This window comes from Candoia aspera, chromosome 10 (genome assembly GCF_035149785.1).
Source record: "Candoia aspera isolate rCanAsp1 chromosome 10, rCanAsp1.hap2, whole genome shotgun sequence".
NCBI classification, from domain to species: Eukaryota; Metazoa; Chordata; class Lepidosauria; order Squamata; family Boidae; genus Candoia; species Candoia aspera.
In genome coordinates, this window is record NC_086162.1 from 22868831 (window position 1) to 22895768 (window position 26938).

At 44.7% G+C, this 26938-nt stretch overlaps 2 protein-coding genes across 2 annotated transcripts; one reads left to right on the forward strand and one right to left on the reverse strand.

The window, feature by feature from the left end:
* Positions 1–908: 908 nt before the first annotated feature.
* LOC134503326 (apolipoprotein A-IV-like) lies at positions 909–4169 on the reverse strand. The gene is made up of 3 exons (XM_063312099.1): positions 4120–4169; positions 2394–2541; positions 909–1524 (listed from the first exon to the last, which is right to left on the reverse strand). Exons 1-3 carry the CDS (start codon positions 4154–4156, stop codon positions 969–971), a joined length of 741 nt encoding a protein of 246 aa, XP_063168169.1. The 5' UTR covers positions 4157–4169; the 3' UTR covers positions 909–968.
* A 12744-nt stretch (positions 4170–16913) lies between these two features.
* On the forward strand, positions 16914–22422 carry APOE (apolipoprotein E). Its single transcript, XM_063312533.1, has 4 exons — positions 16914–16934; positions 17350–17408; positions 19103–19253; positions 21312–22422. The coding sequence occupies exons 2-4, from the start codon at positions 17366–17368 to the stop codon at positions 21940–21942; spliced, it is 825 nt and encodes a 274-aa protein (XP_063168603.1). The 5' UTR covers positions 16914–16934; positions 17350–17365; the 3' UTR covers positions 21943–22422.
* The last annotated feature ends 4516 nt before the right edge of the window (positions 22423–26938 follow it).

Genomic DNA, 26938 nt, shown 5'->3' on the forward strand with positions numbered 1-26938 from the left:
TATCAAGGTGTTCTGGCAGTGGGCATTTTGGTATGTTTGTGAGTCTACAGATTTATTTAGACAATCATATTGTGTACCGTTAGCTCACTGTATGCTCTTTTCTATGCTGAGTGGCCCAACAGATGTTCATAAGAACCTGCTCGGTTGAAGGTAGGATGGACTCTGAACTTGTGAAGGCTCCAAAGAAGATAAACTCTGGTCCCTTCCATGCCTACCTTCTGTCAATCATTAATGGTGGGTAATGTGGACAGTTATCTTTACCATGCCCCAGATTCATGGCCACATTGCCCCAAATGACCAGTTCAGAAAAATAGGAGGCACAGTGAAAGGCAAGTGAGTTCCAGTTTGCTGAATGACATCCGCACTGATCAACAATAATCCTTGGCTGTTCCGAAAAAAGATTGCAAATAGTTTCAGTGTTCACCAATATATGACTTACAATGATGAACATCCCTATCATCTATCATCTATCAATCATCTATCGATCTCTGCCTTTATGGGCAAAGACCAAGAAACTTCATTAGAACTATATACAGCTGTCTGAAGAAGAGAGAGGTTAACCTGTGTATTATGTGAGTAGTTCAGTACAGAAAAAACTTGGAACTATCTTTTCCAAGGTGATGTCCTCCAGAAGTGTTTGAGTTAAAACTAGCTGAGAATTCTGAGTACTGTGGTCCTTACACATCTGGGAGGAGGCATCAGGTTGAGGACCACTGCCCTCGGCTAATGTTCCAGCTTGTTTAGGTGACTCTTTCACTACTCTGTAGTAGTTGAGTTGTCATCATGGTGTAAGAAGCATGACTTAAGTAACCAAAGCACCACCTGGTCACTACTGGAAATAATTGCTTTATTATATGACCTGAAGAAGTGGGGAATTACAAACAGCTCTGATCAAAACAGTCATACACTGATTTCTCAGTAGGGATCAACCAAGGTTCTACTTGCCTTTGCTTGCAGAAAAATGATTGTCACAGATCTGGGGAGTCAACCCAATTCTTAAACTCTTTGGTGTATTTTTCAAGGGTCTCAAGAATCGGAGCCACGTATGGCTGCAAATGCTGGTTGATTCTCTCCATGCCTTCCTTGAATTTCTCCTGGATATGGTCGGTGCAAGGTTCTAAGGAAGCCTGGAATTCTTGCAACTGATTCTGGAGGGTTTGGACTAATGGAGCCAACTCTTTGGTCAACCTTTGCAGTTGCTTCTTTAGCTTCTCAGACAGCCTGGGGTTCAGCCCTTTAACTCGGCTGATGAGGGCACGGCGCAGGGCCTCTGTGTAGGGACCCACCTTTTCCAGGACTGAGTTTGCAAAGGGGGCCATGATGGAGTACAGAGATTCAGCCACCTTGTCTGTGACTGGTGTCACTTGTCTCTTCAAGTGGCTTAAGACATTAATACCTTTCTCCACCAAGCCCAGAGACACCCCAACTGCCAAATCATATGTTTTTGTAACCTCAGGAGGCAATTTAGACTCCAAGTAATTCACGCGCTTGCTGATTTCCAAGTAGGTGTTGTGAAGCCGGTCTCTGCAAGAGAGAGAGAGGAAAAAGCGGTTCGAGAGACCCAGTTAAGATAGAAGAGCTATGTTACAGAGCAAGAAATTCCTGGAAGGGCAGTCTTTTGGATCGTGAGGCCCCAGACCTGGCACCAAAGATTCAGCCATGATCCTGTGGTGGGCAGTGTGGAACTGGGAGTGATTGGCAGAAGGGACAGTCCAGCCTGATACGAGATGGCTGGGGAAACGGGGTTCATTCAGAGAAAAAGAGAAAGCTGCACGTGGACATCCACACTACAGCCAGGGCAGTCAACTAATATCGGAGGGAGGGAGGGAGGGAGGGAAGGGGATAGAAAAAGAAAAAGAAAAGAGAGGAGAGGAGAGGAGAGGAGAGGGAATAGGAGAGGAGAGGAGAGGAAAAAGGAAAAGGAAAAGGAAAAGAAAAAGAGGGAGGTAGGGGCTTTAATTATTCCTTTGCTGGGGGGGTGGGGGAGAACAGGTCAGCAGCAGGGTACAATCAGCCTGCCCCCAGCCAGTAGTTGGCAATTGCCAGCAGAAAACCAACTGGCTGGGCTGGCTGGCCTGTTTTTTGCTGGCAAGCAAGGAACAAGATGTGCTTTCCCAGAGTCTGGGCATGTCGACTGATGTTACTGCAAGTCCCACCCCACAGCAGCATCACAGCACAGGGATGTAAGGAGGGGCTTCTGCGGCGATGCCCCCATAAGGCAGGACATGCAAAAGCTTACCCTGCTTTGCTAAGGACACCCCTGAGAGCAAACACAGATCTCCTCTTGACCAACGACTGAGTTCAGATGAGAAGACGGGTGTATGAGGGCAGCCTCACGCTTTGTTCTCTCCTCCCCCCCTCCCCCCATGGCAGGGTAAGGTTGCCTTTCTTACAGCAGTGACTGGCTGAGCTCCAGTCTTCGGATGTCATCAATTTTTTCATTCACTAGCAAGGTGATATTTTTCAGGTAGTCTATGATGTCACGGTTAAACTGGGCCAGGTGCGGATACTGCTCATCTCGGAGAACATATGCTTGGGACCCTGTGGGAGACAATCAATGAGTGTAGCCTTGTTTCTGTTGCAGAAAGTAGGGGGTTTGGGGGAGGTATTACATCCCCATCTTATTTATGTTTGTTGAAATTAAATTTAATTAAATTTAAAAAATTAATTTACACAAATTAAATGGGTTGAAATGTACACACACTCTCATTAGACTTTTGACCGGTGTTTCTCAACTTTAGCCTGGCTGGCTGGGGAATTCTGGGAGTTGAAGTCCACACATCTTAAAGTGGCCAAGGTTGAGAAACCCTGCTTTAGACAGTTCACAGTGTTATTATTCTTAATATTATTATCACTACTGCTACTATGATTAGATTTCCACATACAAACCAACTGTCATCTAGAACACAACACACTCAGTATAACAATAACTGAAAAGAAAAGTAATTTTCATAGATGTGGCAATATCCAGGGCTAGCAAAATCAAAGAAAAAGAATTGGAAGAAGTGATAATACACAAATATCTAACTATTGAAATGGGTAGATTATATGAAAGATCTTCAAAGTCGTCCATATAGTTATTGGTGCATTAGGGAGACTAAGAAAATGTTTCATTTTTGCAAGAATGAAACATTTCAGCTATATTAACTGCAGATTTGCAAGAATAAAATATCTTCGCTGAGCACTTACTGTATCTTACAATATTACTCAGGAAAATTCCTGGGTTCCTGGCTGGAACTCAAATTTCCAAAGAACCCGCAGTGAAAGATGTGATTCTTTCTGTTTTATCTTTGTATTGTGTAATTCCTCAGTGACTAAAAGCAACGACAGCAATAATAATAAATACAATCTTAGCCAAATCTTCAAATCTTGCGCTCAATTCTGAAGGGCACTGAACTCATCCTAGCTGAGTTGCAATCTCTTGACCTAATCTATGTTGTAGAGCTGATGTAAATTAGAATCATACTGAATACAATATCCCATGATATTGTGATGATGCAGCTTTGGGTAGAGAGGTCCCACCAACATCTCCCAGCGTGCTATGGAAGAATGTCCTGTGGGTCCATCTGCAGTATCAAGTCTTCCCAGCAGCCACACCATCCATGACCACATCTGGCAGGCATGCTTCTTCTAAATGTGTGGCCGTGATGGAGGGATTGGCTATCCATGTGGTCTTTTTAGCCCCTGTACATTCTAGGGACACTTGGAAAAGGTAATGTGACCTCCTCCCTCCACTTTGGAGTAAAGGTTTCATACAAACAAGCACTTATCATAGATATAAGGTTGCCCCATAATTCCATCTCAATGATCCTTCATGACATTGGAAGTTTAATGTTTGGAAGGATTCCTTGATGGAAGAAGTGCTCTATCAGAATGTGGCTAACTTTCTTTACACTGGCCATCCAAGTAAAACTAATTCTGAATGATTTGGTATTATACCCAAATCTTTTGAGAAGCATCAACTAGCTTGGAGTAAGTAGAACATTTAGAAAGGAAGAATGGCTCTTTGTCCTTTCAAGTGAACATGGGTGAAGTCCTAAGGGGAGGCCCAGGAGGGAGACTGGCAACCAAACCAAAAGAAATTTCAGAATTTCAGCCTCAGCTAAATCCTCCACTCACCTGTGAAGATGGTGAAAGCCAGAAGGAGGAATTTCATGGTGTCTTCTTGAGAACCTACCAAGATGATAGCAGGGACTGTATGAGTAGCAGGAGCACCAAGGGGGGGTTTAAATGAACACTTCCATCTCTACTTTCTGTCATTCATTAACACAGGGCAGAGATCTGAGTATCTCTGGATGAAAGGGGGTAGAGGTCCTTTTTCGCCATAGTCCTTAAAACAGCTGGAATACAAAAGAAGATGCAGTAACAGGAAGAAGCTTTGATAAAGAAAGTAAAACTACATCATAGAAGGCAGATTTCATTGTCTCTGATTTATCTGCACCAGGTGATAACCTTGGAGATACTTAGCACCAGCCCTATGAGTCAGTCTTTGCACATACCAGCATGGGCTGTGGGCATCCTTGTGTCTTAACTCTGGAATTCAATTCCACCAAACATGTCTTCCACATGCCAATTAGCTTCACCACAACCAACCTTCTGAAAACCATCTAATGCTGGCCAAGTGTCCTCACAGCTGCAAAATGGCCACTCTGCTCAACAGATAAGGATGGGGAAATGGGCATAAGGTCCAATGGTCCAAGGAAGGACCAGGAGAGAGATCTTGAAGATCCAAGGAGCAGAAGGTGGGATGAGGGAAGAGTTCTTACTAAAGAGAAATGCTTATAGCTCCAAGGGAAATTGATTTATGGATGGATGTATTCTATATATCTAATCTATCCCTCCTCTCTCTCTGTCTCTGTCTCTGTCTCTGTCTCTGTCTCTGTCTCTGCCTCTGCCTCTCTTTCTCTCTCCCTCTCCCTCTCCCTCTCTCTCTCTCTCTCTGGATTTTTATGTTATTTACTGTGGACGGTTTATTATTAAGAAAGTAGGGAAAACTTTCTTTGAACTATTTCCTCCCGAACAGCAACAGAGCCACAAGGAGCTGCAGAAGCATTCCTAAAAACTGATGGCATCATGGAGACACGGGCACATGGTGGCAATCACAGATCAGCATTGGGGAGGGGGGGACAATTAATGGGGCCCTTGATTTTTCATTGCCACCTATTTTCTATAGCATTCCTGGTGCTTCTTATGAGATCCCCACCCCCACCCCACTTTGATTTTACACAGACTGCTGAAGTCGCTGGATACTTGAGGGCAGCAGGAAAAAGTATATTGCGAGCAGGAGAATTTCTTCTGAAAACTGTTTAAATAGCATTTCAATGTTAAAGTAAGAGCCAGGTGGGTGTAGTGGTTAAGGCACCAGGCTAGAAACTGGGAGACTGTGAGTTCTAATCCCGCCTTAGGCACAAAGCCAGCTGGGTGACTTTGGGCCAGTCATTCTCTCTCAGCCCCAGGAAGGAAGCAATGGCAAACCACTTCTGAAAACCCTTGCCAAGAAAACTGCAGGGATTTGTCCAGACAGTCTCCGAGAATCAGACACAATTGAATGGATTAAAAAAAAAAAAGCCATCCACCACTAGAGGGCATTGAAGACTGAGTAGCTTAAGGTCATCATTCCTCGGCACACCATGCTCCCTGCGTTTCTTTATGAGCCTATGTATAGAAAATTTATTTCTATTTATTACAAACATGTTTAAGCCCTCCAACCCCAAAGTGGTTGTGACTGCACTGGATTGACCATCTGCTGCAACAGTTACTTCCCTAACACCCAGATGGACCCAGTTCAGTCCAAGGAAAGAGATGGGGGAGCTGTGATGACTTCTCTGCCTGCATCAGACAGCATTTGAGATGATCTCATTACTGGGGGTTAAAAAGTGAAGATGGTAGCTGCGGGGCACAATTAAAGCCCCACGCTGGCTGGGGAATTCTGGGAGTTGAAGTCCATGCATGCTGGCTGGGGAATTCTGGGAGTTGAAGTCCACACATCTTAAAGTTGCCACGGTTGAGAAACACAGCTCCAGAGGCCTGAGCTCCATTGCTACCTATTTCTGATCCCAAAATGATTGTTGCAGTCTGGACACCCCAAGACCACTTTTTCTGGGAATGGGACCTCCACACATCTCCCTAACCCTACCCAGCTGGATCTTCTCAACTAGAGCATGGCACTGCCTCCAATGGGCTTTGTATTTATGGCAGCCACTTCTCACTGATCATTAAGTCCTTGAGTAACTCTGATTCTTCCTTTTCCCATCTCGTGCAAAATGCTTCTGCCCATGACGCCAGTGCTACAATCAGCATGCTCGGCGTCGTCTTGCTAGCATGGTCAATAGGGAGACCCTATGAGGAGCTTTGTGGCTTTGCATTTTAACGCAAGCCGGTTTACATTTCTCATGTTGACCGGCCAAAGGAAACGGTTACAGTGCACTGCGATATTTGTGCGTTTTCAAAATCTGGCAGGGGTTCTCCAGCAAAAAAGTACAACACATCCGCTAAGGGAAAGTGTGCACAAATGTTCAACACTGCACTGAGCTAAATTGAGGGTGGAAATGTACGTATTAGACACAGCAGAATCCCGAAAGATGGAAATGTTCATGATCTTTTACAACAGCAATTGTAACTGTAAGAAATCTTTGGCCTCTTTCTGTACACCCAAAACATTTTTGCATTGCTCTTCCAGTTCTGCTTTTGAAGATCCCTGATCACCCACCAGCACCAGCTCAGCTGTCTCGGAATGAGGCAATGAGACTTCCTTATAACTGCAGTACAATACAGTGCAAGTCACCCCAACCAAAATAACCTGTTTTTTACTTAGTCAAATGTTCTGGTCTCCCCTGCTCCCTGTCGGAAGGTAGAAACTGCCTAGTATGATTGTGTTGATGTTGTTAGCGTGGTTTCTTCTCCATCTGCCAGTAAGTGTCACAGCCTAGAAAGGTCTCAGCTCTAAATTAAAAAAAAAAAAGCTAAAACCCTTTCAGGACCACTATGAATCACTCCTTTTATTGACTTGTTTACCAGAACTCCTATCTTGCTTGGGGTTTTGCTTTCAAAACCTGTTTTGTCCCTAGGATAGAAAAGGTAGGTGCTGTGCCAGCAGTCTGACTGGGGACTCATCCAGAAATGAGATTGCCAAGTGAAACAATGGATAATCTACTGTAACCCTGTCCAACAAGCCAGGGTTTGTGTGCATGAGCACTTATACAGCAAAGCAACTCTTAAGGATGCCTGGGGATTCTTTAGGATAGACCAGTGTTTCTCAACCTTAGGAACTTTAAGATGTGTGGACTTCAACTCCCAGAATTCCCCAGCCAGCATGGCTGGCTGGGGAATTCTGGGAGTTGAAGTCCACACATCTTAAAGTTCCCAAGGTTAAGATACACTGGGATAGAGAGTGACACAACCCTGGTTTTCTTTACATCTGGAACACAGACCATGATTAGCACATAAAGCATGATGTGATAGTATGCCTGAGCCAACCTTTAGCGGTGTCACCCATATGTAACCTGGACTAAATTTAGTTTATTTTCTCCTGGGAAAGATCAGAGGATTTCCAACAATAACCAAATGGATGTCAATAAGAAATTCCAGTATTTTCGGAAGAGTTATGACTTCAACAGTCATTGCATTTTGCTTAATGCAGATCCCATTTGATTTGAAGAGGGTTTTCAGATGGTTGTTGGGACAGCCCAGTACTTAAAAAGAGGCAGTGGGATTCTAGACAGCCCTTCCACAAAACATTTTTTTCTTTTTTTCCCCGCCGGATCGATTGGTTTTACAAAGAGAACAATTGTTCTATAAACAGTTGAATCAGTTTGTAGATTAGGCCCAAATCCTTAGCTCCAAAAAATCCAAATTAAGAAATCAAATGAAACAGTCTTTGTGAATGACAACCTGGTGGGGTCATTGTGAGGCATGAAAACATTAATCGCCAGAAAGGCGGCTAGGACTCTTTGCTTTTTCAAACATTTTAATTTGAATGGATTGAGTAGAGCAGAACTTGTATTAAAAAAATCACATCCCTCTTGTAAAACCTTAGAAAAGGGCATCTATAATGCTTTCAGTTCACGTGGAGGAGAGTTCTGTTTGAACTGGCACTGGCTGATCTTTGGTGGATTTCCTCTGTGAGTCCAACTTTTCCCACTCTGGGATCTGATTCTGCATCAGTCATCGCATTTCACTTTCTCAACCCCTCCCTCCTTCCTTTCACTCTTGCCATATATCCAGACTGCTGTTATCAGCTTATTTAGCCACCCCAGCAAAGGCAAAGGCCTCCAGTTAGAGGTTGTAACCCTTGTGGTTAATGTGGACAGTCATATGTCCCCGGTGCTTCTGCTTTCCAAATTTAGCTGTCTGGGGAAGTGTCACACTGCCTAGACTGATGGCAATGTAACTCAGGGTTACAGTGGGTTAAAAACAGAAACAGGATGAGAGGTGAAAAGTTAAATTTTGTTTTTTAAGTGTACTTTGGTGTTTTGTTAATTTTTTAAATAAAAGATAGCTAGATAGATAGATAGATAGATAGATAGATAGATAGATAGATAGATAGATAGAGATAGAGATGGATGGATGGATGGATGGATGGATGGATGGATGGATGGATGGATGATAGGTAGAGAGATGATAGGCAGATAGATGATAGATAATAGATAATAGGTAGATTATGATAGATAGATAGATAGATAGATAGATAGATAGATAGATAGATAGATAGAGATATGATAGAGATAGAAGATAGATGATAGGTAGATAGAAGATAGAGAAAGAGAGAGAGAGGTGATAGATGATAGATAGATAGATAGATAGATAGATAGAGAGAGAGAGAGAGAGAGATGTGAAATGTTGCATTTCAGCAAGGTAGAATGCACAGCAGACTCCAAGGGGTCACACACTTCTGTAGGCCATGGGCCCTCTGGATGTTTTGAGCGTAGCCCCTCCAGACTCCCTCCAAAAATTGTCACCAAGTTCTCATCCTGAAGGTAATCAACATCATACATGTACCTCTGAAACTTTAAAACATTATGGGTCCTTCTAAAACGGCTCTCCCCAATCTCCCAACATCACAGTTTGCTCCAGACAACCTTAGAACACCCACAACTAGGGGCCATCTTGGTAGAGAGTGGTGGATGTTCGAGTCTGAGTCTCCTGGAAGGAGTCAGGTTGGGGAGGCTGTTCTGAAAGACCATGCATAGTGAAAATAAAGATGTTGCTGTGAATAATCTCCTGATTTGACTTCTGCTACCAGAATTTATGTTTTGGGTGAGTGGGTGGTGAAGCTAGGACATTTCTGAGTCACTGTGTGACCCTGAGTGAGTCATTGCACCCTTCTGGTTTCCTATAAGTGAAAAACCCAAAACAATGTTGTCTCCTTCTTCCAGTAATTCTCCCAGATCTGCGAGTTTTCAGTCCCCCAAGATCAAAGTCCTTTTCGTTCAGGAAGGAAAAGGGAATTCTTTGTGTGTCTGATTAGCTTCATCTGGTTTGATCCCTGCTTTCCTGTGGATTGGCTCCACTGCCAGAGCAGCCGGGCTTTGGGGAAAGGAGGGGAGCATCTGAACAATGCCGTTCCTTTTTATGGGAAACACTTTGGGGAGAAGGGATTAAAGGTGTGAGATGCAGGCAGGTGGGAATGGGGTTTGCCCCAAGAACTTTGGAATCCAGCTCATCCTCAGGGGAGCTTGGAACAGCTTTCGGAGAAATGGAAGAAAGAGGCCAATAGAAGAGGATGCGTTAGGAGGAGCTGCGAAGAAGAGGTCCCAGGGCCTGCGTTTATGCATCACAATTCCCTGAAATGGCAGCGCTCAGCCCTGCTAATCAGGGGTTAGGGCAGTGTCTCCCAGGCTTGGCCACTTCAAGAGGTGTGGACTTCAACTCCCAGAGTTCCCCAGCCTTCCTCAGCACCCGCCAAGTTCTTGCTGAACAGGATCCAAAGCAATTTGCACGGCCAGATGTCTCCTGCTGCAGCTGGCAAAGACACTGGAGTCACACCAGCCCCATTTCCAAGTGTGGCTCAAGCAAGCTGGCTGGGGAATTCTAGGAGCTGAAGTCCACATGTTTTGAATTATGCTGGTTCATGCTTCAAACACAGTCCTGGAAAAGGATGCAGCTACTTTAATAAGTCACAGGCAGCCGCTGGGTTGGTGCTCCTGCACATTCCATAGTTTCTCTTCCCAGCTGAATCTGAAGCCCTGCACAGCCGTACTGGATAAGATAAATCCTGTCCTTTTGGACGCCGCTGCAGACACCTCTGTCCCATCTGTGCAAAAGTAACTCAGGGAATTTAATCCCAATCAGGAAAAAAGGCAGGAAGGGAAAAGATTAAGCCGCTGAGCTTTAGACATTGTTCAGAATAAGAAAGAATAGAGAAGAATAAAAGAATATAACAAAAAGAAAAGAAAAAAGAAATATAAAGAAGTCACTTCCCCCTTCGTCTCAACAAGTATAAACAATTTTAACAACATCAGTTTCTCTTAAAATACTACAATCTCTTCATCCCATATCACATCTCTTATCTATAGACAAAGCTTTTAAACCTCGGGATTCAGTCTTGGTGAGGAAAAGTCCATCAAGGGTTACCAGAAATGACAACATCTATTTTAACCTTGAACAAATAAACCAACTTTATATTCCTTCCCTTCACTGTTGACAATCTTGATCTTTAATCCCTTCAAGGAACCTGTGACATTTCTTCAAAGGTTTTGAACATCACGGTCAGGATAAAGGCTTCCTCAAGCTGAATATGATGCTAGATGACTTTAGGGACACATCCGTGGCGTTTCCCTGGCAACCATAAAAAAGCGGGTTGTTCTCGGCTTCTTCCAGGATCTTTAGCCAGCTTTCCAGGTTACCCTTCAGCCGCAGCATTACCTGGTGGTCTCTCATCCCCAAATGAACCCTGCGTAGCTTTTTAAGATCTGTTAAATGTGTCTAAGGCTTGGAGTCCTAGGCTGGGGCTATACTCCAAGAAGTAGATAGTAGATGAGGGGGAGGCCAGGATAACAACTGGATTCTGTGTGTCTTGGAACTGATTTAATTAATGCAGTTGCTGTGATTTATTTCTCATCTTTCCTTCAGGAGCTCAAGGTGGCCTATATACTGCACCCTCTTCCCACTTTCCCCTACAACAACAACCTTCTGAGGTAGGCCAGTAAGAGAGAGTGGTGGCCCAAAGACACCCAGTGAACTTGCATGGCTGAGGGTCTACCCACCACAAATCCAAAAACAACACTATGAGGTAGGCTGGACAGACAGACAGACCTTCCTTGGCTGATTGGGGATTTGAACCTGGGTCTCTCCAGGGTTGGCTTCACCATTGCACCACATCAGGAGAACAACTTTTGAAGATGTACAGCTCTCCCCCCCCATACCCCAGGGTTCCTGGGCCACATATTTGGACCCTGGACCTAAAAGTTGCTGAATGAGAGTTTAAATTGGCGAGGCATCAGCCCTGGGTGATACAGAGAGGTCACAGATGATCTGTGATGATCTGCCCTTTCTAAGAACTGGATCCAACCTGGCCTCCTGTTCCACTGGCTATGCCTACTAGGGCACTCTCAAGCCACGCTGTTGAAATGCTTGGACTCTGTAGCCTTTTTCTGAGATAGGAAGAGAATGCCACGTCAGGGCCAGCCAGACAATAAAGCTTTATGACTCCTTGGCACCAGCGCCTTGAAAGCGGCTCCCTGCTGGAGTTTTATATTCCTCGGCCAGATTTGTTGAAAACCAGTGAAAAGGTTTACCCCAAAGCAGTAACATCCTAAATCAATGTGATAAATTAATTAATTAATTAATTAATATATATAATAAATAAACTTTTGAGGTGCATTTTACCCCCTCTTTGGCCAAAATGGCACATGAGACTTTAACCTGTAATAAAGATTGATTGATTGATTGATTGATTGATTGATTGATTGATTGATTACTCAAATTTAGCCACTGCCCATCTCTCCCAGAAGAGGGACTCTGGGCAGTTTACAATAAAATCCCACACAAAACATAAACATTAAAATCACATAAAACAATTATGATAAAATACAATAAATAAATAAAATGCAAGAAAGATGTAAAATCCAGGCTGGTGGGAGGGACTCTAGGGTGCAAGCCACCCCCAAGAATGGTTACCCGCTGCCCCGCCCCAGGCGAGATGGCAGAACCAGGTCTTCAGGGCCTTCCAGAAAGTCAGGAGTGAGGGGGCCTGCCTCCCCTCCGGGGGCAAGATGTTCCAGAGGGCGGGGGCCACCACAGAGAAGGCCCGCTTCCTGGACCCCGCCAGATGAAGTTCTCTTATGGACTGGGTCCGTAACATGCCCTCTCTGGATGATCGGGTGGGGCGGGCTGATGTCATGGGGATGAGACGGTCCCTCAGGTAACCTGTGATGTGACTTGATGTGATTTTTCTTAGTCCAGGTCAAAAAACACTAGCTTTTTAAGACACGGAAAATCCTGTGGAGTCGTGAATGTCTCTGTCAACCCAGCCGTTCTCCCAACGCACAAATCAGGGATTACTCAGAAGTACATGTTTCATATTTGATGTATTTAAGAATAGCTTGAACAATAAGAATTGGTGTGGGTAGCTCCATTGCATAATGACCCAAATCTGGGCAAATTTTGCTCGAGAAGTAGACAAGTGGTGTGGTTACATGCAAACCTTTATGTGATTAAACATAGGCTTGGCAGTAGATTGCCTGGCACGGTATATCCCAATTCTATATGTCTTCTTTAAAATAAATTATTTTTAAAAAAATGGGAGAATGGGATATCTAGAAATGTCTTTTTAATGAAAGGCCCTTAAACGGACACAGCCTCTCTTCCATCCTGATCCACCACCACCCCCAATTTGAAGGACCAGTCACAGTCTCAGTGGCTGTTTTCTTACTTTATGGTGCATGAAATTTAGCACTTACCTTTTCACACGGTTTTCTATCGCTTCCTAAGATGCCATAGGAGGTGCACCATTAACCCCCAGCAGGTGCCTTTCTGATGTCCTAGAACAACAGTTCCCAGAGTGCCCTTGGCCATGCTGCCTGGGGATTCTGGGAACTATCATCTTCACAAATCTGAGGGTTGAAGACCAGATAAGAAGATTAACCTAGAGGGTGAAACTGCATACCGAATAAAAAGGCAGAAATGTCATTGTTGCATTGGAAGGGCGGGGAAGGAAATGGATCATTTGCCTGGTTTCTCCTTTCAAAGAAGTTTGCAATTATTTTTAACTCAGCCTGGAGTGAGAGAGTTTATTACACAGGCTTGTTGGGCTGAAGCTTGTAAAACATCAGCCTACAAAGCAATTATTAAATGGAAGACAAGCGAGGCCCCTGTCATGGCAAAGAACAAACCTTGTAGCTACAGGCCGTTCCCAGCCACTGGTGGCCCAAAGCCAGCTGTTTGCTTATCTTCAGAAAGAAGAAAAATAAACCTTCAAGCCATTTTTCACATGTCACTGTCAAATTCTGATTAAATCATCCTGAACTTTGATTTCGGTGTTAGGGCAGGTTACTTCAGGGCAAAGTTTGAAATGGGAGGCAAAAACATGTTCAGGAAATCAAGAGTGGCTAGAGGCAGTATTGTCCTTGGGGAGAACATTCCTAAAATGTCCTTCTGTTATTCTGAATTAATTGCCACCAAATGGTTGGATGAAGCTTGTTTTAATCAGCTGGAGAGCCTTTGCAGCTGCCAACTTTTGAAAGTCAGCTTTGATCCTTTGCCTTGAGATCCTTTAGTTTTATTTGTTTTATTGAAAAGATTTGTATGGCCGCCCATCCAAAAACAGAGCTCTGGGCAGCTCACAGCGACAAAAGTCTTTTCAATCTTTCTCACTCATACATGCCCCAACAGGTCAGTAGAACCTTTTCTGACATAAATGTTGTTTTATTATTTTTGATTCTCTCAGACACTCAAGCCAATGAGGGCTGGAGGAAAAAGTCTCAGAGCTGGGCCTACCATTAGGCAAAGTGCTGGGCCTGTTATCTCATGTGGAATAAGGGTGTGGGGGGGGGGAGGATAATCAGGCATGGGAGGGCAGAGCTGGACATGAAGCAACAGCTGCCTCAGCCAAGCCAGGGCCCCCCTCCTGCCACTGCATGGTCAGCCCAGTTAGCAATGTTGGAAGGGGAGCATCAGATGGCTCGGATGACCTGTGTTGCAATTGTGGTGTGTTTTGCAGACCAAAGTCGTGTCTTGACTTGGCAGCCTGCCTGAAGGAGCCTTAGAAAGTTCCCGCTGCAGGTGGTTAGTCAGAGTCACAAGAACCGAATGGCGCTTATTCTGAGCAGCCCAAGCTCAGATCCTGCTTTTGTTGAGCTACCGTTCGACTGTAACATTTGACCGACTAAACCAGTGTTTCTCAACCTTAGCCGCTTTAGGAGGTCTGGACTTCAACTCTCAGAATTCCCCAGCCAGCCATGCTGGCTGGGGAATTCTGGGAATTGATGTCCCAACCTCTTAAAGCGGCTAAGGTTGAGAAACACTGAATTAAACCCTAATTTGTCTTCCTGGAAAATTTGGCCTAATGTGTAGAATCATTTTCCCCTCCCCTCCCCTCCCCTTCTCTCTCTCTCTCTCTCTGATTAATAACTTAAAAACACACACATACAGACACAACCACTTAGGGATTCTAGACTAGTGTTTTTCAACCTTGGCCACTTGAAGATGGGTGGACTTCAACTCCCAGAATTCCCCAGCCAGCCCAGAATTCCCTAGCCAAGGTTGAGAAACACTGGTCTATAGCTTTCCTAATCCCCAGCCAGTGTCGGAGAAAGCTGAATTTCAGTGCACTCGAAGAAACTCAGGAATTCTGAACGTGTTCCCAAATGTACAAATAACTCAGGAATGTTTACAGGGGCTTACATCTCACTACCATCTAAAATGCTGCAGGTGGCGGAATGTTCCACTCTGAGCGCTGGTGATTTTTTTCACATTTCAGATGTTCCAGGTCAAAGCAAACAGTCAGCAGCAGACATGGGTCTTTGCTAAAGAGTTGCAAATTCAGTGATGGTGGTGGAGAAGCAGAGCCTTCCCCTTGCTTTTAAGGTCCAGGTAGGCCTCAGTCAGTATGGTTAGTGAATCCCACGAAATGGTCGTATTATTTGAATTCGCACTATTCGAAGTGATTTTTCTATGGAAAATAGAGTAATTGGTTCCTACTCGATGGAAATAGGCAATGAAAATGTTTAAACATAACATTTTGTATGTTTATTGATGAAATACCGTACAAGTGGTCCTTGTTTAACAACCACAATTGGGACTGGAATTTTGGTTGCTAAGCAAAGCAGTTGTTATGTGAATCTGACCCGATTTTATGACCTTTTTGCAGCGGTCATTAAGTGAATTGCCACAGGCATTAAGCAAACCACGTGGTTGTTAAGTGAATCATGCGGTTCTCCATTGATTTTGCTTGCCAGAAGCCAGCCAGGAAGGTAGAAAATGGCGATCATGTGAGCACATGATGCTGCGACAGTCATAAATATGAACTGGTTGCCAAGCACCCAAATCATGATCATGTAACCAAAGGGGACTCTGTGACACTCATAAGTGTGAGAACCGGTCATAAGTCGTTTTTTCAACACCGTCGTAAGTCCGAATTGTCACTAAACAAATGGTTGTTAAGCAAGGACAACCTGTATTAACACTGAAAGAGGATAAACCCATATCCAAAAAATACCTGCTATCTCCTACGTTTTGCTGCCGTTCTTCAAAATGAGCCTCTTCTTTTCTGAGCTTTCCTCGAAACGAACCTTCCTTTTTTACGTTTTGCACAAACAATGACTGGTTTCTAAAACCCCAACTGCAACTGCACATGTGCTAGCCTTTGGCTCTTATGATGCGACCTGGTATCAATTTATAATTTGCACTAAATCAAATATTGCACTATTTGAACTTGCACTAATTGTGACTAGCTGCATCCAATGGTGATGATCCTGGTTACATAAAACCATGGAACCGAGACCCGCCCATTCAATGAATGGATGGAATAGGGAGAGGGAGAGGGAGAGGGATAGAACACAATAGAACAGAAGAATAGAATAGAATAGAATAGAATAGAATAGAATAGAATAGAATAGAATAGAATAAGGAATAGTATTTGCCCAGCCAATTCAATCCTGCAGGGTTGGCATGCTCCGGGTTCCTTTGATTAAACAATGCCATCTTTCCGGACGCCCAAACCCACCTTCTTTGTAGCGGCACCTGCCCTCTGCAACAAGGTTCCCTCCCGAGATCTAGATGGCCCCCGCTCTGCTGTTGTTCGGAAGAGCCATGAAGACCTGGCTCTGCACCCAGGCCTTTGGCGAGGGTGAGCGATGCACCCCTGCATTGTGCAGGTCTGTTTCTTTTTTCTTGTTCCAGTCCAGTTTCTGTCCTCTTGCTATCTCTTATTCCTTATTTTCATTTCTTATTGCATTCTGTTGGTTTGTTTTTACTCGGGCGCCGGGCGGCATACCAGCCAAATACATCACTGTTTCTCAACCTTAGCAACTTTAAGATGGGCGGACTTCAACTCCCAGAACGCTGGGAGTTGTCGTCCACCCATCTTAAAGTTGCCAAGGTTGAGAAACACTTGAATAAATAAATAAATAAACTAGAAATCGGGCGCCCCATGTGTCATTGGTAGGAGAAGAAGAAAGGGTGCCCAGGGAAGTGTGAGACATCCAGGAAAAAGCCTCCTCGCCTAGGTATAGAAACCAGCTCTGTTTTCCCTGCTTCCTCTCCCTCTTTTGCTGGTGATTTCAGGATTAAGACAGTGTGTGTGAGTGGTGATGGAGATTAAACTTTGTCCCTGACGCCACCATGACAAACTATTTTGCTACTCCAACTGCTGACTCTGCCAGGCCCGCCTCTTTTCTCCCTCCCCAGCTCCCCCCCCCACCAGCTGAGCCGGGTATTTAAAAGCCTGCCGAGAGTGCCTTGCAGGACAAAACATCCCAGAGTCAGCCGAAGGGGAGGTAAAGACTGGGATAACTAATCCACAACTCATTTGGTTCAGCTTGCTTCAGTTCTCTGCGCCTTTGCCTGGGGTGGTTGGGGGTTGTAATCTGGGTTAGAAACGGAGTTGGAAACCAAAGTGGGATGGTTGTTCTGGCTCGTGAAAGCAGTACAAAAAACTTGAACAAAGCAGAAACAAGTTGTGATCCAAAGGTCTTGGTGGGTTGTTGAGATGGCAATAGGGAATTCGGCAGGACAGTAACTTCCTTTCAGGGCTGGGAATAGAGCTGAACCATGATTGATCCTGGGTCTGGGCATCTGGGTCTCTTAGATAGGGGCCAAACCCCTGGGGGCAAAAGAGAAATCCCCTCCCCCCCCAATTCCCCCCAATCCCCCCCACCCCACCCTAACGTGCCGCTTTTTTTTCCCCCAAAGAGACAGACTGATCACCATGAAGTTCTTGGCTCTGCTTTTCACAGCGGCGTTGCTCAGTGGTAAGTAACCAAACGGGGACTTACAATTCTATGAAACAGGGGGAAAAAGGGGAAACAAAGATAGTAAAATAAGCCAGTCATTCTGCTGATCAGCCCTGTCCTGATTCCCTTGAATGTAGCTGGCATGTAGATGATTCCTCTCCTTCACAGAGATGGAGCTTCCATATACAGGGGCAGTGTACCTCTGAGCTGGAAAGCAGGTGACACTGTAGCCAGGGACGAACAGGAGGTAAAAATGAGTGTCTCTGGGGAGACTGGGACCCTGGAAGGATGGACTGGCTGAATCTTTGGTTTGATTCAGGGAGACTGGAATTCCCACAATACGCTAGGCTTGGCTAAAATGGGGCTGAGTCGTTTGTGGAAACCCGGCCATTGAATGAGAGCATTGCGTGTAGCAGGCCTTCCCTTTCAGCCAAGGGTGACTCGACCTGCATGCTCGGTTTGAGTCCTGCACGAATCTAGCCATGCTGAAACATGAATAACAACCTGCTATTTCATCAGAGGGGAGTAAATTACACAGGCTGAATTAGTCTCCATTCTAAGCTGTCTGTTTCCTGTTTCCCGTCTGGCCTCTGGTACTCCCTACCACAAACCTGGACCTCTCAGATATGTGGGAGCATTATGCGTAAGAACAGACAACCACTATAATTAACCACAGAAAGAAGGGGACCAAAACCATTTTTGTGGCTTGCCGTGTTAGCACCATGGTGATCTGGGGCTGGTCATGATATTTCAGCTTATCCTACCTTGCATGGTTGTTGTGAAGATAAAGGAGCAGGGGGAGAACGGGATAAAAAGTAAGAAATGGTTTGGAAAGGCCAGCGTGCCTAGGCAGGGGGCTTGGATTTAGGAGAAGGAAGAGGAAATATTTTAGCCAGCTAGATCATCTGTCCCTATCGATGCATTTATCAATGTTAGTTCAGCACTTGTTTCCCTGAGCTGGTGCCTTCCAGCTGGGTTGGAATTCAGATCCCATAATGCCCAGGCTGGTATGGTCATGATGGGTGGAGGGTTGGAGGAGCTGCCCCAGTGCTTCTAGAGGGCACCGTGTTGGGGGAAGAGGGTGGCATTTGTTGCAAAGTTGAAAATCAATCCATGTTATGGAGCAAAGCCTCTGATGCAAAGAAATAGGCAGGGACATCTGGGGGGGCGGTCAAAAAAATCAAGATGTTGGCTGCAACTGAGTGATCAAAGCCCCACTCCTTACTCATGTATTTATTTTACAAATGTGTGTAGCCACCCATCAATTTTTAAAGTTCATTGCTCATGTGATGCATGTAAAAAAAAGGGGGGGGGCTTTGATCATGCAGTTGTGGCTGACTTTTACACATACACCCACACACACACACACACACACACCTGCTCACCTCTGCAAAGCACCACTGTCCCACACACCACTCCTGATTGGGGCAATTGCCTCCTTCCTTCCAAATGCCCCTTTAAATGTCCACCAGTGGCTATTGAAGGGGCCTGGCGCGTGTGCCAGCTTGCATACAAATCTTGCAAAGAAATGAAGAATGCACCCTGGCTGGGTCCCTTGTTCGGTTTTTTTGCCCGTCTCTGTCCTTCCTGGCCTGAGCTGTGGACTCCCCTTTCAAGGTGACCAAGTGTGCCTTCCATTTGGTGGGTCCCTAGCTCGGAAGTCCCCCTCAGGACACGTTGGCTTAGTTTTGTTCCTTTTTCGTTGTGTGCAGCCTCCTGGGCAAACCCCATCTTCCAAGAGGAACCACAATCCAAATGGGAGGAAACGATGGACGTCTTTTGGGATTACGTCACCAAGGCTGGGAACGTGGCAGATGATATCACCGCCCAGATCAAGACGTCACAGCTCAGCAGGGAACTGGAGTGAGTGTCTTTGCTTCCGTTTATCTTATTTATATAAAATATAAATTGTATATGTTATACATACAGGTTTTAAAAAGAATATGAAAACTAATATAAGGCAAGAAAGAAAAAAGGAAAAGGAAGAAGCCAAAGAGACAGCTAAAAGTGCAAGAAAGGAAAAAAAGGAAAAGAAAAAGAAATAAAAGAAAAAGAGATACAAAGAGGTGGCTTCCAATCTTCTTTACAGCAGTTATAAGTACAATTATAAATTTACTTCTCTCTCTAAAGTTACAACTCTTCTTTCTATCATCCATCCTGTCTAATCCTCAAAACCAGAAATCATAAATAATTTTTTTTCCTGTTTTCTGCAAAAAGTCCATAAGGGGTTTCCAGTCAGCAATAAATGTAGATATTGTCGTTTCGCCAACCAAAGTTTGCTTCAGCCAGCGCTCTGGGGTTTCCAACAATCTTGGGTGATTGAATTGGATTTAATGTAATTGATCACATTTGTAAGGCCATCCAATTCAAAACGACCATGGACATTGTTAAAAACAGATAAAAAATACCAACAGGGGTCACAGAAATAAATGACACAGGAGATTCAACAAGAGTATTGTTGAGGACCCCCATCACTGGTTAGCCCAAGGTCTGGGAATAAAAAACAGGTTTTAAGGGCTATGTAAAATACCAACTTTATTAAACCTTTAAAAATCAGGTCAGTAAAGTTGATAATGACTGTAATGCATTGTAGGGAATAAGTACAGATATAGGCATAGATCTAGGCAGATATGAAGAAATATGTGACTGAGCTTGGCTGATCTGCTGATGTGGACCTGGCTATGTTTGGATGGGAGACCACTAGGAGATTACAGGACTAGCCTGGGAAGTGGAAAAATCTTCCCTGAAGCAAACTACTCTCATGTTGTTGCCAAGCAAATTAACAGGGAACAACCCTGATTTGAAGGGATCTTCCCTTTATCAGTCGGTGAAAGTCACCTGAAATATGAGCCAAATTTTGAGGAAAAGTTTGTTTTGGGCTTAAAGTATAACATTGGTTGCTGGGCCCACAAGAGTCATGTCTGGCTTAGGTTTGTCAACATCATCAAGTCTTAGAACCATTTCCCACACCCCCTTCCCTTCCCTTCCCTTCCCTTCCCTTCCCTTCCCTTCCCTTCCCATACAACCAGCTATAAACGATCAGTGACTCCAAATGATGTGGGGGGGGAATCAGAAGGCCCTCACAAAGGGAAGCAGTATTGCATCTGCCTCCAGTTTCTCTGCAAGGCTGTGTCAACCTCTCTGCTCCCCTGCTGTGTCTGTCCAGTACATCAGATCACCAACCCCATAAGCCTCAGCATGACTAATGGTGAGGTTGGCTTTGGTGGGAATTGTAGTGCCAGATATCTAGAGGAGGCACTCGTTTAGGGAAATCAGCTCCATCCTATGAGGGAACGTGAGGAAGTTGCTTCAGACAGCAGATTTTTGGAGATGGGGGTATCAAAATGCTTATTTAAGTCTATTGTTTTGTGATTTACTGGGAAGATCCATAACTTTGCATTTTCAACCTCAAAGCCCCTGCTGAGAGATTAGTTGGGGTTTTGCTGTGTATACAGGTAGTCCTCGCTTAATGACCACAATTGGGACCGGAATTTTGGTTGCTAAGCGAAGTGGTCATTAAGCGAAACTGACCCAATGTTACGACCTTTTTGCAGCAGTTGTTAAGCAAATCACATGGTTTCCCATTGATTTAGCTTGCCGGAAGCTGGCTGGGAAGGTTGAAAATGGTGATCATGTGACCATGGGACACTGCAATGGTCATAAGTGTGAGAACCAGTTGTACATCAGTTTTTCAGCACTGTTGTAAGTCCGAACTGTCACTAAACGAATGGTTAAGTGAGGACTACCAGCACAAACATACTTATGTGTAGGCTTGTAAACATGCTTTGAACCATTTAGCAATTTGGTGGTAGCACCCAGACTAGTTCAGGATGAAGGAAAAAGTCCTTCACTTTTCTCTGTGGGTTCACCATCATCTCAGGCCCCTGAGAAAATTGACAGCTCACTTCTCTGTCTTCTCAGTGGCCTTATCACGGACACCATAGCCGAGGTGGACCTCTACACAGAAGATCTGCGTTCCAAGTTTGGCCCCTACACACAAGAACTGCAGGAGCGCCTTAAGACCGAAGTGTCCAACCTCACTGGAAAACTGAAAAATGACATGGAGGAGACCAAGACCAAGTTGATCCAATATAGCAGAGATGCCCGTTTGATGTTTGACCACAACCTGGATACGGTGAAGTCCCAGTTCAACTTGTTCATGCGCAAGCTGAAGAAACGCCTCAGCAAGGATGCCGAGGAGCTGCGCCAGAAGCTGGGGGCCTACTCAGCAGAGCTGCGGACCCACACTGACGAGAAGGTCAATGCCATGCGTCAGAACCTAGAGCCCTACATCGCCAACATCCGTGAAAAGGGAGAGCAGCGGTTCCAGGCCCTGCAACAAGCCATAGGAGAGCAAGGAAGGATGGTCCACCAGCAGCTCAGCAGCCGTGTTCAGGAGCTCCAAGGCCAGTTCCAGAAGAAACTCGAGCAGCTGAAAGACGCCCTTGACCAGACCATTGAGAAAGTACGCCAGTGGCTCAACCCCATCTTGGAGAACATGACCTCCCAGTACCAGACCATGATAGAGCAGAACGAGGAGGAGATGTCATAAGCCATTGGCCTGCACTTTCAGCAAAGCTCCTGCTTCATGTCCTTGGAAGCCAAGGGGACCTCAGAGCTGCAGGCTTCTTGGTTGAATGGGTCTTGAGAGGCCAGGCATGTATTAACCCAACCTTCCCAACTGGCTGAGAAACCCCCAGATGTGTTGCACAACACCATCCAGAATTGGGGTTGCAAGCCAACGCATCTGGAGAGCACCGGGTGGGGGAAGACTGCACTAACCTCATGCTGCTTTGCACAACCCCTACAGATTGTTGCCATTCGGGCCTGTTAACCTTCTGTGCCCTTTCTGCTGGTTACCCCTTTCAAGTCTTGCATTAGCAACCGTTGCACTTGTGAATTATTCCTAGAAAGGTCTTGGAATGCTTCCTCGTCCCCTTTCCCCTTCCCTTCATCCTTTGACCACAATTCCTCAGCTTTACTGGTGTTTTCCGTTTTGATCTGTAACAATAAAATGTACTTTGGATATGAACATCTCCTGTCCACAGAGCGTTCTTTCCTGCCTGGGATGGTACCACGCTGTATACTTCTATACATAGACACTTTTGCACAGGGGAAATAAGCATGCAGTGGTCATTTTTTTAAAAAAGCATTGTTTCCCTTCTGCACAACTGGCAGGCTGAGCCTTGTTACCTGGCTGTGCAATTTTCAGAGGCTACTGATGATGATTAGGGCTTGATACAACTTGTTTTTGCTTGCCTGTCCTCCCACTAGTCACCAGCAAATAACTCTGACTTAAAGCCAGATATTAGGACTGAAACACCGCGACAAGATAGAGGCCGGGGAAAAAAATACATTGGTTTACTCCTGCACCTGGCCAGCGACAGTGTATTTACTCACAAACAACAGTGCCTACAATCTAGAATTCTGGTATTTGGAAGGAAGTCAGCTTTGATTATTTAAAACAATCTTTTTTTAAAATAATAATTTTTATTTTAAATTTTCACAGGTATAAAAGATAAACCTAAAGTGATATAAAGTGATCAGAAAAGAAAAGAAAAAAGCAAAGTGAGAAAGTAAGAAAAGTATGAGAGAAAAGGTATAAATAGAAACAAGAAGATTATATAATGAAGTGATTCCCAATTTTCTTTACAGCAGTGACAAGCAAACAAATCCACACACCTCCCTCTTAAAGATTACATCCAGTTTCCCTTCTTCCTGCGTTCAGCCCTTTCTGACCGGCAAATCCATAAATCACCAGATAAAATAAACAAATAACCTGTTATCTTAATGTTTTGCTAGGCCCACAGACCCCAAGAAAAAGTTCCTTAGAAGTACCTTATATTCTCATTGCCAAATGCTCTGGGTTAAGGTCACAAAACTTTCACCCTACTTTGCCTTACTGAAGCAGGATACTAGATTATGTTACTCTTTGAAAGTCTGGCTTTCATTAAAAAAGAGAGATCCTAGCAATGCGCTTTTACCCACACTTGTGTACATCTGGCCCAGAGTATAAAAAAAAAAAACTACAAAAAGCAGCTAATCTCATTTATTTCTTTCAGCTGGCTTCCTCCTTTTGATTTAATTTTGAATGATGATCCACGTTTAATAAAATATCAGCTATGGCGACAAGCGTATCTTTAGCCATCCGAAATGTGATTTCTTTGTCTTAGTGTGACTGGTGAAGCCAGCCTTTCAAAGGCTCAGCCCAAATTTCACAAGATTTGGCTTTTCTGTCGAATTTCTCAATATTGCTACAATACCCATGGCATTTGAGGAGAAAGCATGACATCAAACCTGTTTTAAACTGATCTAAGCTTGCAGAATAGGTGTGCTTTAAGGGAGGAGCGAGCAAGCAAGCGAGACTATTAAAAACAGGTTATCTGGCTAGAAAAGGTTTCATTTAGAATTCTTCACTATTTTAATTCACATATTCGAATGGACAGAGGCATCCTTGGGGTGTTTTGTGTCAAAAAAGTGCAAACGGTAGCCACAACACTGCAACTGAACCCCTGCTACTTTTTTGCAGCCTTGCACATGTGACACACCTGAAAAAAAGTGGGTAGTAGGGCTTTGACTGTGCAGGTGTGACCTTCATCTTGACTTGCTCAACCCTTCCCTGAAGATGTTCGTGTGAGTGGGTGAGCATCTGGTGTGTTCTGTTATCGCTTTAATGTCTTGACTATTCAAATAGAGTCAGGGTCAGCTCAGTCCTGAGTTGCAGATAAGTGGCTGGGCTAACCCCTATTGTGGTTTGTTTGTTTTGCATCAGGGTGTCATGAAAACCCAGCCGCTGTGGTTTGGAAACCATGGTTTATGGCTGAAGGTCATAGATTAACCCAGCCAATTATGGCTTCTTCAACAGACCAACTGAGCAGAAAGCGAAGGGTTTCCCAGCAGAGAGAGGCAGGGATGGCAAAAAAGGTAAAAAATATCTCCTGCCAGAGTTCATCACAGCGCCTTATGATTAAAAGCACTGGAGCTGTATCAGGAGCAGGACCACCAGATCTGAGCTGCAAAAAGTGTAGGTGGCTAGGGTGGTGGCCAAGAGATACAGAAATTGGTAGCCCTTTGCCACTCTCGTGTGGTCAGTGGATTTCAGCAGCCCAGTTCTGATTGCTTTAGCCCAGTGTTTCGCAATCAAAGCAATTTTAAGATGTGTGGACTTCAACTCACAGAGTTCTGGGAGTTGATGTCCACAGATGCTTGCTGGGGAATTCTGAGTTGAAGTCCATGTGTGCTGGCTGGGGAATTCTGGTCTGTGAAGTTCACACACCTTAAAGTTGCTGAGGTTAAGAAATACTGCTCTAACCAGAAGGGAGGAAAAAGATAAATCTTCAGCACCCTGCCTGCTGCTACAAATCAGTGCCTCTCCCCACCTTCCTCCACAGATGAGCCTGTGCAGGCATGGGTCCTTGCTCAAGTCCAGGTAGAACTTTTGCCTCCTCTCTTTCTCCCCTTTCCCATAACACACTCCCCACAATGGCTATCCACAATTCTCTTCTCACTTTCAGCATCCCCCAAGCAGAGCCACCTCGGAACATTCTTCGCACCCAGAGGACGTCTCAGGGTGTTTTATCCAACAGTTGAACTAGGACACAGCCTAAAGTTAGCCATCCCCATTTTGGTAGCCTTCCGATGTTATTGGAGTACAATTCCCTTCATTCCCAGCCAGCTGGGGCCCTGCTGATTGAGTTGCTGAGTGCCCAACATGCCTGGAGGCCAGCAAGGCACCGAAGGTTGGCCAAAAGTTATAAACTGCGGGTGGCTTTTCCATCTTTAGACTGATTCCACGAGGTAGGTGGGTTTCACCAGAGCTTACTGGCTAAACCACGGTCAGACACAGGAAGCCATAAACTGTGGTTTACAAACCACCATTGCTGGGTTCCCGCAAGATGCTAAACTAACAAAACAAACACATCACACAAAAGCTTAGCATGTTTCACGAACCAGCCTGTAGGCTGAGTTTACAGCCAAAAGATTATTCACTTTGGCTTAGTGACCTGCTCTAAAAATGTTACAATTTGATCTTAGCCTGTTGTGTGGCTCTAATCATGGTTTATCAGGTGAACTATGGTTAAGCAAACTGTACTGATGCAGTGGAATGGATCCAAAAGGAATGCAGGGCTGAATCTCTATAAAATAAAGATTGCTTAAAAAAAACATTGCAGAAACAGCTGGGGCAACATCCAGTGTGTTTCCAAAACAGTTCTGGCTGTTTTGGATTTGTGTCCAAATGCAGATGATTTCTTTGTGGAGGGGGCTGAAAAACAAGTCCTTTGTGGAGAATTCTTCCAAGGGGGTTGGCTGAAAGTATGGAAACAAGATCAAATAAGGAGCAAGAGAATGTTTCACACACAGGGTGAATTAGTGCATACAATTTCACGAAAGGAAGAAGGTCACATTTGAAAGGCTAATTTATCCAGTTTTGCTTTTTAACTAATATGTAAACCAAAAATCTTACTATCATTCAAAACTGATATTTCTCTGAATTTTTGCAGTGCACTTTGCCAGTTAAAAACGGAATATTAGGGGAAAAGACCAAAAGGCGTATTTTGAACAAAATAATGAATGAAATCCATTGCATCCCCCAAAACAGCTGGCATTACAAAAACCCACACGTTAGGCTAAATTGCTAGCCGAAAGGCTTAAAACTGGAGAAACGAATGGCAAACCACTTAACTGTGAATATCAGCTTTAAACAAACAAGCAGAACATGAGGCACTTGTAAAAATAAGAGACTGGGAGCGACATGAGTGGAACCGAATTGGGGAAGAACTGAAGATTTACCTGTTTATACCCTTTGGGAGTTGTGACAGCCAGGGGTGTCTTCAGGGTAAGGTCAAAGAAGGCAAGATGGCAGCTGCAATTGCAGTGGAAGTTCTGCCTATTTTTTATGTGCATTGCGTCCTCACTTTTTGGACCATAACCTGCAGACACCTCCATTCCCAGCTTGCTTGCTTGCTTAGGTGTCAACTGGTGTCAACACTTAGTGATCATGTAGACCAGTGTTTCTCAACCTTGGCAGCTTTCAGATGTGTGGACTCCAACTCCCAGAATTCCCCAGCCAGGAATGGCTGGGGAATTCTGGGAGTTGGAGTCCACACATCTGAAAGCTGCCAAGGTTGAGAAACACTGATGTAGGCAGACATTCTCTGGGATGACCTGTCCCCAACATGGTCCTTCAAGTGCTCCAACAGTACACCCACACTACTGTAACTGAGTCCCTCCGCCTGGCTCTTCTCCTCTTGCCTTCCACTCTTCCAGCATTACGGCCTTCTCAAGGGAGCGGGGTCTTGCTTTGCTGGCGAGTCCAAACTATGATAATTTCAGCCTGGTCATTACTGCCCCGAGCAAGAACTCAGATTTGTTTGATGACCTCTTTGTTTGCTTTCTGATGTGTCCACATTTTCCCAAGAAGCCCCCAGCAAACCAGCTCACACAGGGGACACCATGGGATGGGTTAAGCCACGTTTTCCCATGCAGCCTCTCGTTTCTCTTGCTCGTATTGCCAGGCCTTTCATCGCTGGTGACGGCGTGATTTTTTT

What these genes read in the sequence shown, in the direction of transcription:
- APOE (XM_063312533.1), top strand. Translation starts at nt 17,366, where the DNA reads ATGAAGTTCTTGGCTCTGCTTTTCACAGCGGCGTTGCTCAGTG. An exon ending in CACAGCGGCGTTGCTCAGTG is followed by an intron (nt 17,409 to 19,102) that starts GTAAGTAACCAA and finishes CGTTGTGTGCAG; the next exon opens with CCTCCTGGGCAAACCCCATC. An exon ending in CAGCTCAGCAGGGAACTGGA is followed by an intron (nt 19,254 to 21,311) that starts GTGAGTGTCTTT and finishes CTGTCTTCTCAG; the next exon opens with TGGCCTTATCACGGACACCA.
- LOC134503326 (XM_063312099.1), bottom strand. Translation starts at nt 4,156, where the DNA reads ATGAAATTCCTCCTTCTGGCTTTCACCATCTTCACAG. An exon ending in GGCTTTCACCATCTTCACAG is followed by an intron (nt 2,542 to 4,119) that starts GTGAGTGGAGGA and finishes TGTCTCCCACAG; the next exon opens with GGTCCCAAGCATATGTTCTC. An exon ending in GAGCTCAGCCAGTCACTGCT is followed by an intron (nt 1,525 to 2,393) that starts GTAAGAAAGGCA and finishes TCTCTCTTGCAG; the next exon opens with AGACCGGCTTCACAACACCT.